Source organism: Rhodnius prolixus, unplaced genomic scaffold (assembly GCF_049639745.1).
Source record: "Rhodnius prolixus isolate KJV_2025 unplaced genomic scaffold, Rpr scaffold_2, whole genome shotgun sequence".
Taxonomy (NCBI): domain Eukaryota; kingdom Metazoa; phylum Arthropoda; class Insecta; order Hemiptera; family Reduviidae; genus Rhodnius; species Rhodnius prolixus.
Genome location: NW_027411592.1, coordinates 50,457,001 through 50,467,137, shown reverse-complemented (window position 1 = coordinate 50,467,137; position 10,137 = coordinate 50,457,001). Strand labels below are relative to the sequence as shown.

The 10,137-nt window shown below is 30.7% G+C and overlaps 2 protein-coding genes across 3 annotated transcripts; one reads left to right on the top strand and one right to left on the bottom strand.

The window, feature by feature from the left end:
- Positions 1-5,797: 5,797 nt before the first annotated feature.
- On the bottom strand, positions 5,798-8,009 carry SdhD (succinate dehydrogenase, subunit D). The gene is made up of 4 exons (XM_074119882.1): positions 7,849-8,009; positions 6,627-6,742; positions 6,345-6,556; positions 5,798-6,117 (listed from the first exon to the last, which is right to left on the bottom strand). Exons 1-4 carry the CDS (start codon positions 7,892-7,894, stop codon positions 5,940-5,942), a joined length of 552 nt encoding a protein of 183 aa, XP_073975983.1. The 5' UTR covers positions 7,895-8,009; the 3' UTR covers positions 5,798-5,939.
- A 149-nt stretch (positions 8,010-8,158) lies between these two features.
- mRpL9 (mitochondrial ribosomal protein L9) lies at positions 8,159-9,633 on the top strand. 2 transcript variants are annotated; one of them, XM_074119880.1, is made up of 5 exons: positions 8,159-8,408; positions 8,496-8,655; positions 8,734-8,903; positions 9,023-9,223; positions 9,371-9,633. In XM_074119880.1, the coding sequence occupies exons 1-5, from the start codon at positions 8,295-8,297 to the stop codon at positions 9,566-9,568; spliced, it is 843 nt and encodes a 280-aa protein (XP_073975981.1). In that variant the 5' UTR covers positions 8,159-8,294; the 3' UTR covers positions 9,569-9,633. The 2 variants fall into 2 exon arrangements, with proteins under 2 accessions (XP_073975981.1, XP_073975982.1); XM_074119881.1 differs by lacking the exon at positions 8,159-8,408 and having other exon boundaries at positions 8,496-8,659.
- The last annotated feature ends 504 nt before the right edge of the window (positions 9,634-10,137 follow it).

The following is a 10,137-nucleotide window of genomic DNA, read 5'->3' as shown; positions in this document are numbered from 1 at the left end:
ATCTATCTTTATATTTCTTTACTGTTACTGTAGTTTTGGATATAACCTAGCTCAGTGAAGACGCTTGGTAACTACATACATATATTTAAATTTGTTTGTGTGATTTTTAATTTTGACGTATCTACGGCTCCAATTTGTAAACCACAATTAATCTTTTAGAAGAATTCACTACAGTAAAACTTACCATACATTAAAAGCATTTCTTTAGTAAACATTTAATGCATATGATAACATCTGCACCGCATTGATTGGCAATTAAAAAAAAAAAAAAAGTATTGTGGACAGAGGCGTCTAGCAAACATACATTATTATAATAATTTCTTGAATTAACCATTAAATAAAATCCAAGGCTTAGATCGGGAATCGAATCCAGTACCACCACAATAACTCAGCTTTGCGGGCCTCGCCTCTAGCAGTTCAGATGTTGTGGCACTTTCATTGAATGGCATTTTATAGCATTTGTCGTTTCAAACATTAATTTGAAGAATCTGGTTTAAACTAATTTATTTTAATTATTGTTTCAAAAAAACTGATGAAATATTACTTGCTTAAATTGAGACAAAATTGTATTATTAGGAAGGCAAAGTTTTGTGATTGGGCACACCAGATCTTTTTAGAGAATAGTTACTAACAAAACAAAAAAGTGAAAATTCTTTTAATTGCTTTTATTTACAGTCCAAGTTATTCTTATATTCTGAAAAGAATTTAAAAAAAGTTGTTCGCTGGAATCAAATGACTTGCTAGAAGCGTATTCACATCTACACAATTTTTATATACAATCATGCTTATTTACATTACCAGAACGTTTATTTTTATTTTGGAGAGATGACGGCTTTCAAGTCCATGTCTAGTTTGTATATATTGTAAATCATACAAGTTAAGAAAACAAGTCTTGAAGGCAGTTAAACATACTAAACATCCGGATGTTTTAAAATGTTTAAAAAAAGAGGTGAGTATATTTGTTGTTTATATAAGTGCATGTACGTATGTATGTGTGTAAATGATTGTAGAAGAAACGTTTCCCCCTAAAAAGTTCAAACTATATAAATATTTTACTTTAAATGTTTTAAACAAATTGATGAAATCAAAAAGAATGAAATCCTTCTTCCTTTTATTATGCGTAAAGAAAAGTAATTTTGGCCTGCAGCAAGTTTTGCAATAATTATAAAATTTCATCAACCTGACTCATCTCACGCAGATATTTTTACAACTTATCTCTTCTCTAATTTGTTCTGTCCACTGATGCTCTACATAAATACCAAAAAACGTATAGTACTCAAAAAATTAATAAAATAGGTGGCAGATAAATGTATGAATAATGTTCATTTACAATTGTTTTTCCTAAAAAGATGAGTAATAATAATAATCCCTGTGTTGAATTATTGAATTTGCATTGGTTAAATGAACAATTTGCCTCTTCATTTTACTCTGCGTGAATTTATGTTTCTTGTTTGAGAAGATTTTTAGAAATTTATAAAGACTTATGGTTTTGTATTATATAAAATCTCATTTAGTTGTTCTCACCAATTAGACCACAGTCATTTGTTTTAGGTTTGATTTATTCAACATGGACCTGATATATAAATTTAAGAATAGTAAAATTCTTCTATTTATGCCCAACTTCAGCGAAACTTCAAATAAGAGTGTTTTCTTCAGATGTTACTAGCAAGAGGGCTATTGCGATCGTGTCAAAAAAGTTTTGTTCGTCGCAGCGTCCGTATTTCTTTTTCAGTTTCGTGCTGTAGTTTGTTGTGAATGTTCTAGGTTCCTGGCAGATAGAATAACTGCCTAACCAAACATTGGGGTTTGTAATCCATTCAAAAACAATAATAATAATACTTTTTATTTTTCAACTACTTTGGCAATAAGAAGCCATCCAATAATATCTAATTTAAAATATCTAGGTAATTATCATCATTAATTTAAAAGATATAAATCTACAGCTTAAAGCACATAAAGATAAAAGTGTTTTTAAAATGTAAAAATATTCAACATTTGCTTTTCACTTATCTATAGTTTAATCAAAAATTAACTCGTAATTTCTTAAGAAGAAATTGTCCGTAACGAGAAGCTAAAACAAAAGTATAAAGGTGTTGAAAACAAATAAGAAATTATCTAGTGAGAACTGGAGGTCATCTCGATTATATCGTCCTAACATTGCTTCGCTTCTGTTTCCTTTAACGATTTTGTTAATTAACATTAATGATTTTTATTTAACATAAAATAATAACGTTTAATGTTCTAGAAAAAAGATCTTTTAGATTGTACAGGATTTGGCCATTTACTCATCTAGCCTGTAGCCTGCACTATTAAACCCGTAACAATGGTTAGTAAAATGCAAATTAAAACTACATATCAAAGCAAATGTAAAAATAAAATTCAGAAAAAAATTGGAAATGGTTTATATAAAAATAAAGTAACGCATATTTTTTTCTGGTGTACTTTTATGATCTACTCAGTTGCTTCATAACATATTAGGTAAAATCCAAGGCCAAATCAGGGATTGACCCCAGCCCAATAATACATTAAACTTAATAAGATCATTTTTTTAGCATTCTTTCAGTTTCTTTAAAACTGGACGAGTCTTCTTCGGTACATCTTGGATAGCATTGATAGACACTGATAGGATACATTGGCACAACCAGTGGCTCTTACCGCTTTTACTAGAACTGGATCATATTAGATGATACTTTAAGATGTTTAGATGAGTGGTAGCCAGTTTGAACATACCTATTTCAAAAAATGAAAAAATCTAGATATAGAAATTTTATGGCGAAAAATTAAACCCTGTTTTGTTTTACCTAGAAAACACAACAAAAATTATAATTCTCTAACGCTTTGAGATAGGACATTAATTCTAGCGGAGTTTTACTACATGTTGAATGCAGTTTAGCAGATCAATTTCTTTTAACACTTATCTGAATACACTCGATATAGATATTAGAATGGTGCGGGTTGGAAAAGGTTGCGGAATACTGCCTTAGACGATTTCTTTAATGTAGTGTTGTAAGGTTGGTGTTAATCAGCTAGCTTATAGTTTTGCAAACCTAGGATATCGCATATGTCAACTACCTCTACAAAATTAACACAATACGATTTGGATTAGACATAGACAACCAAAGACCCACATCTAAAGGTTGTTATCAGAAAATAACAATATCAGAAAAGATGAATCCACTTTCTCAAGAAATGTTACTACCATGAGGTAGAAGGTGCAAAATTTTGTTGGCTCTAACCATCTGGAATGTTTTCCATCTGCCTTTCACCTTAAATTCTATATTCTACATCTTCTAAACTAGACCACTATTTTATAATTGTAAAACTAAATAAATATATTCATATATCGGTGGTACTAGCAATATTATTTTACTTTACGACAGAAATAATGACAATAATTTTAAATAATATGGAGGACTTGACCCCGGCGGATGTGATGACAGAACTGTTCACTGCGCTCACTGCTCAGTTATATTGCCGGACACATAAATATATTCAGGGAAGCATATATGATTTAACGTTGGCCCAATGGAGTTAAGAATAATTTACTATACTATCCAGTATTAATGATGCTCTGCTAGCTGACCACCGTTGACCGCATAAAACACAAATAAATTTGCATTTAACTCCATAAACCTACATTAGAGCAAGCATACAATTTTGATTATTTAATTTTTAGTTAATTCATCATTAATTTTATCTTTCCTCTTTGTGTCCATTTTAGGCAGAAAAAAATCACAAAAAATCGTTTGTAAAATGTTTTTCAGTGTGAAGTCCACCGTTAACTAGATTTCTTGCCAAGGAAAAGTTTAAAGAAAAGAGAATTGATTTGAGAAGATTTCTAAAATTAAACTTTCACAGCAGCGAGAAAAGATAAAGGCTGAATGAATTCATCAACGCATCATGTAACCAATTGGAATATGTTTACTCTATCAGCTATAAGTATTGCATATCTTTGGGTGGCTATTCTGTGATTTTTCAACAAAAATGGCAAATTATAATCACAATATTGCCTTTTATTAATATTTTTCATATGATGAAAAAACGTGAGTAGATATCTAGTGAATTTCACTATTAGGCAAACAAGATTTAGACCTGGGGCCTCTGGCTTCAAATCCACGGCGCTACCTAATGTTTTAATCCCTTCCATAAGACATAATAACCTTTTATAATCTTAAAATTATTTATTATTTTTTTAACAAGTTGCTTGCTGACAATTGCTAGTATTCTGTTAATGCTTAATATTCAGGATTACCGAACAATTTCTTCCAGTTTTTTGGAATGCTATCGAAAATGGCTCTATAATTTTTTTTTTTAACTTGGTGCGCTTTTACCTCTCTCTAGCAAATTTAAAAAATATTTTGGGGAGAAATGTTTTTTAAGGTAGTTCTTAGAGAAGTGCTTTTTTAAGTTGAGCCGTTTGAATGCCGTTTTTAAAACAGGAATTCAAAATGATAGTAAAATTACAAATTATCGAAATCTATTGAGCAGAATTACTAATCACCAAACAAATTTAATTGTTTTTGGTTGTTTTTTTTTTTTTGCGCTAATTCTTAGTTTCAAGAAAACAGCATACATAAATTTTAATAAGAGAAGTAATGTGAATGTGAAATTTTTTATTATTTAAAATTGGTTATTTTTTTTACATTTCTTAAAATTATTAAGAAAGAAATTTAAGTTTAACGAGAAAAATAAGTGTTATTGCAGGGTTTAAAAATGCAAATTACTATTTCCTTGAACAGAGTTGTTTTTATTAAATTAGAAAATGAACTCTAATTGATTTGTACAATATTTAACATATTGCAGTATAATAATAAAGTAATTCATTTGCTTAGAAGTATCTATTTGTATGATTTAAATTCGATGAATATTGGAAAGTATTTTAAATATAAAAATATAAGTTGTAAACTAAATTCCAAAATTATCAACCGCATTATGTAGGTGCAGTGCATAGCAAGACTAGTGTAAAAATTGACCACCAGGCAGCAGCATCTACCGGACTTGATCTTTGAAACTGGATTTAAAAAAATAGACAAAGAAATAATTTTTGACTATTTTCGCTTGAAACTACATGCTCCATATTATCTCCCAGCTGGGTATAGGAAAAGCAGTAATTAGATTATAGAGATGATATTCTATATATTATTACTTAAATAGGTATCTTTATACCTACATCTATGCTGAAGGTGGAAAAAAAGGCTACTTTACTATTATTTTCTTAATTGATTGGATTAGCATCATACAAATTATTTAAATTAAATATTTAATTTAAGATCATTATGAATCTTTTGTTTCTACATTATTTAATATTTACAGGTACCTAGCAAGAAAAGACAAGCGCATTTTCTTAATTTTTGCCCCAATACTTTTTGAAGCTACTCTTTTACTCTTACCATATTTTTCACTACATTAAAATCATGACCTCGCCAAATTTCGATATAAAAAAATTCCACAACCTTTTTTTTCCTAATCCTTTTCTCACATTCGGGTAAGCATAAAGATGTTTGAAGCACTGTTGTCCCACGACTTACTGGAAATTTAATGGTAGAACGGAAACTCACGCCTTATCGTGGTACAGATTACTTTAATATAATACTAATAAAAGCGGCAAAATAAGTGTCTAACAAGGGTTCTTTATCTTCTATGAATAAGTACGACTTGACAAAATCTAGCTTTTGTAGATGTTTTCTAGATTTATAACCTGGGATAGCACCTTTCAGCACACTCCAACGCCAGTACAAGCGCTAACAGAACCCAAACATTTTTAAGGAGGCACTTTTAAAATTTAAAAAAATAAAAATTAAGGTTTTAATTTAATGTAACAAATTTTATTTACAAAGTACGTAAGAATACTGAATTTTTTAAATAAATTAACACAAATTTCTCAACAATTAGTCATCTAATGTAATCTGAGATACAATTTAAATTACTACTACCAATATCTAGATCTTCCATAGCAATCTAATACCGTTTCCAATGCCTGCATTATTGAATGTTAGATTAAAAAGACCCACCAAGGTGAAGATTGAGAGTAGATACACCAGACCAAGTGCAATCTTCGGTATAATATTACCAAAAAGGACTGGTCGAACGTAGTCAATAGCAATTGCTTCAAATCCCCTACAAAAGCACAAAAATTCGTTAAAAATTTAAATTGAAATGTACTGCGGTTGAAATGTTTGTTGAGGACGAAAAAATTTTTTTTAAAAAAACGGCAGTGAAACATCCAATTAATTTATCAGTTGAATCAAAATAAATTTAACGTAGAACTAACTTTTAGAAACTAATAAGTAAACTAACTTTTAGCAACTAATAAGTAAAAGTTTTTATGATAGTTCGGAACTAACCAATGCATATGCATAACTGCTGATACAGCCATTAGGATATCAAAAAGCACATTGGGATACATTACTCCAAGAGGGCAAATCACCAACAGACCCGCTGAAAGAGCTTTTTCGTAGGTCCATAATTTGCTGTGATCATGATGACTGCTGGCGTCTGGTTTTGCGGCAACAGTTTTCGATAATGGTCTTACAATTTGGCTCAGTTCTGGAAAAGCCTTCAAAAATTACAAACGTTAATTTTAGTGTTGATCAAGTGCTTAATATCGTACTTTAAAAATATCATACTTTACAACTTCTGAGGGGAGCAAATTTTTCATTCCTTCCTTGTAGTAAATCATATCTCTGGAAAGAAACTGATGATATTTTACTGAAGTTGGTTGCTACTCCAAGTGTAGGTCGCACTGTAACATTTTAATTTTCCACAATGAGAAGATAGCACTATAACTTACATTTTACAGAAATATATGCTAAATTTCTGCACAGCAATCATACAATTTTTCGCAAATCCTTGTAACTATTAATTATAGCAAAATCTGATGAGTTTTGAGGGGAGGCACATGCCGTGAAGTGTACGCTTAGGTATTGCACGGTGAGATCCTCAGACAGGAGTCTCCAGAGAATGTAGGCTTCCTGCATTGCACCAGTGTACTCTGCAAGATTGTAGCAATCTGACAAGATGTTTTTGAAATGAAAAATTTCGTTAGGACTTATTCCAACATTACTATAATTAAGAAAACTGAAATATGCTTTCTAAAAATCAAACAACTGGGGATGAAACTGGCCCTAATGTTAAATAATAGTTTGTCTGGTTAAAGCAGGATGGTATTAGTGAGGCTGAAAGGGCGCGATCGAATCGACATTTATGGTCCATTAAAAGTTGACATTCAAATACGGAATATAAATCCAATACAAAACGCGACAAGTTTTTTCGTAAGCCGTCTACACATTTACGATTCCCTTACAGCACTAAAAGTAAGCCAGAAATACAGTAATGTGTTGAAACGGATTAAAGTACAGATTTATAAAATTGCACAAAAGTACGATTTTCTACAAAGTGCTCATTTCACAAATAATAATAATTACAAACTTTTCATTATCACGCGAGAAAACATCACACATTTTAGTTAAAGCTAGGTACATTAACCACTCTGTTAATCCTGAAAGATAAATATTTATGACAAACAGAGGAGCAATATGTTTTCCACAGTCAGTAGTGTCTTTTATTCTGCTTTGACAGGTGTCTGGCTAGATCTTGACTAGACTAGGTGAAGGCTGAATATCTTCAAAAAAGCTAATTAAAGTTTATGCAGATTTACTTTTCCCAATTAATACCCTGTTAGAGTCAACAGCCGTCAGAAATGTCAATAATTGTTACTTTTTTTTCTTTAGTATTACGAAAAGATTGGTTTATTGTAAACCAATTGGTTTAATAGGTTGGCAAACCAAACCTTAAATCACAAATAAAAATAATCGCTTTAAAAACTAACATATTACGTAGTGAACTCACATTTGCAACCACTTAAGGTGCTTCTCAAAAAAAGTGATAAGGCCATTTGTTGAAATTGAATTACACTATTTCGCCAGAAGAACCGAAACTAGGACTTTAGAGCTAAAATAGGCAAGGTTAGCACTGACCTACAGCTGGTAATTGATTACCTTTCATTTGTCATAGAGTAAAAAAAACGATATTTTTTAAATAAGAAATTTTAAAAAAATTAGGTAAAACTATGTTTATTTAATTTCTTAGCAATGATATATGTATACTTTTTTTATAGTGAAAAAGTAACAATTTAAATGATCACCTTCTGTGGTAACCATATTAAAGGTTTACTTTGCGTTGCCCTTAGCATTGCTTTGCTTAGCGATTATTGTGAATTTAGAAGGGTTTTATTTAGTACTAAATCACCTGAAGTCAATTTTCTACGTTAGTACATTTATAGAGTTATTTGAGCGATGTTTACGATAAGTAATAAATTAAAGTTTATCTCCTCAGTATTTGTGTACAGTGATAGCTCTTGTCTTCAAAGAACGTTTGCACCGATTTTGTCTAAATATATCCAGTCTAGGGTAGGTAGATTATCGTATAAAAGGTAACAAAAGAAAGAATAAATTCACGCTTTTGTGTAATAAAAATGTTGGTACTTTTTTTTTAAGAACACCTATATTCTTAAACGGCGTTATCCAGTAAAACTATATAAAAAAGGAGTAGATCGAATAAGGTTAAAAGGCAAAGATTTTGTTTACGATTTATTAGAAGATACAAATATTTCTAAGAAACCTGACGTACAAGTAATTTTAAAAGAATATGTTGAAGGTGTGTAAGTATAAAAAGTATTTTATTTTTATTAACGTTCCTTCTTAAGCTTGTTTAAATTGTAACCTTTTGATACAGGTATTGGACAACGGGGAGACGTGGTAACTGTGAAAAGGAATTTCGCTTACAATAAACTGTTGGTACCTGGATTGGGCGATTACGTTACACCAGAAGCTTTAGAGAAGTCGAAATTAATAAGAGAAAAGGCCAAAGAAGTTGAAAGTTTTAGTTCATTATCAGCACTTCAGGTATATTTTGTGACTATAAGTTGGGTAGCTGTTACTTAGAAGAATTAGTGTAGTAAAAACTCTGAAGTGGAAGGATTTGTTTAGATCATTTTGCTGGCAAGATTTTTTTTTTTTTTCAGACCGTTCGTTACTTAGAGTCGCAGGTATTGTCTGTTGTAATGAATAAAGAAACAGAATGGACGATAGAACCCTGGCATATTAGAGTTTCGTTTAGAAAAGCTGGAATACATGTACCCGACGCATGTATTTCGTTACCTGCAAAACCTATTTATGGTCCAGATGCCGAACTTGAAAGCAAAGAGTTTTGCGTGACCGTTACAGTAAGTTAATTGAGATTGAAGGTTTTATTTATATTATGTCTTCTTTCACTTAACTAAGCACCTTGGCATATACGTACCTTGATTTAGACAAGGAGAATATGTTTCTACCCTAAATGAAAACTCCTTGTTACCGTTTTTCTGTTTCAGATAAATAATAAGGAAAAAGCTAAAGTGAGATGTCGGATTCATCATTGGAGTACCAATCCTGCTGATAGATTGCCACACATTGATCATTATTGGTTGAAAGAAAGTGAACCCATATTTCCGGAAGAAGCAGATATATTGAAAAAACTGAGCCATCAGTCTTCTTTAAATAAAAAGAAGAATGAACTTACACATTCTTAGTTTTGTAGATTACATAGTAATGTATGAATGAGATTTGTACAAATAAATTTTTAAAAAGTTCTTAATTTGAGCCTATTTAATCAATTTTGTATTCTTCACTATCACCAAAACTTAATTTGTGAAAAGAGAAGGTTGAAATATTTTGTAAAATAAAAACGGCCTTTCCCCCCTTTTTTAGGCGTTTTTCCCTTTATTTAGAGAAATTATAAATGAATGATTATAAAGGCCCATAATCGGATTAATTAAAAAAATAGCCATTTTTTTTTAACTTGCACCGGTTAAAAGGTCGGTGTACATTCTTAGAAAGTAGGTATCTGTAAGTATGCAGTAATGTGAATGAGGATTAAGTGGATAAGCGAGGGTTTGGCCAAACCTAAGTAATTGTATTTATAAACTATATTCGCATGACCTACAAGAAATGGTAGTTCTGTCTGAATAAGTGTTCTTGTGCTATCTGGTATATTTGCTGGGACTATAAAAATTCCTGAACGAATGACTCGATTATTTTCAAATATAACAATCCGAGCCTCATTAGATTTTTTAAAGCCATTAATTTTTAATTTAAATTA

Excerpts from the sequence above, each read along its gene's own strand:
- SdhD (XM_074119882.1), bottom strand. The coding sequence starts at position 7,894 with ATGGCCTTATCACTTTTTTTGAGAAGCACCTTAAGTGGTTGCAAAT. Across the intron at positions 6,743-7,848 it reads CACCTTAAGTGGTTGCAAAT|TGCGACCTACACTTGGAGTA; the intron begins GTGAGTTCACTA and ends AAAATGTTACAG. Across the intron at positions 6,557-6,626 it reads CTCCCCTCAGAAGTTGTAAA|GCTTTTCCAGAACTGAGCCA; the intron begins GTATGATATTTT and ends TAATTTTTGAAG.
- mRpL9 (XM_074119880.1), top strand. The coding sequence starts at position 8,295 with ATGTTTACGATAAGTAATAAATTAAAGTTTATCTCCTCAGTATTTGTG. Across the intron at positions 8,656-8,733 it reads TTTAAAAGAATATGTTGAAG|GTATTGGACAACGGGGAGAC; the intron begins GTGTGTAAGTAT and ends CTTTTGATACAG. Across the intron at positions 8,904-9,022 it reads GTTCATTATCAGCACTTCAG|ACCGTTCGTTACTTAGAGTC; the intron begins GTATATTTTGTG and ends TTTTTTTTTCAG.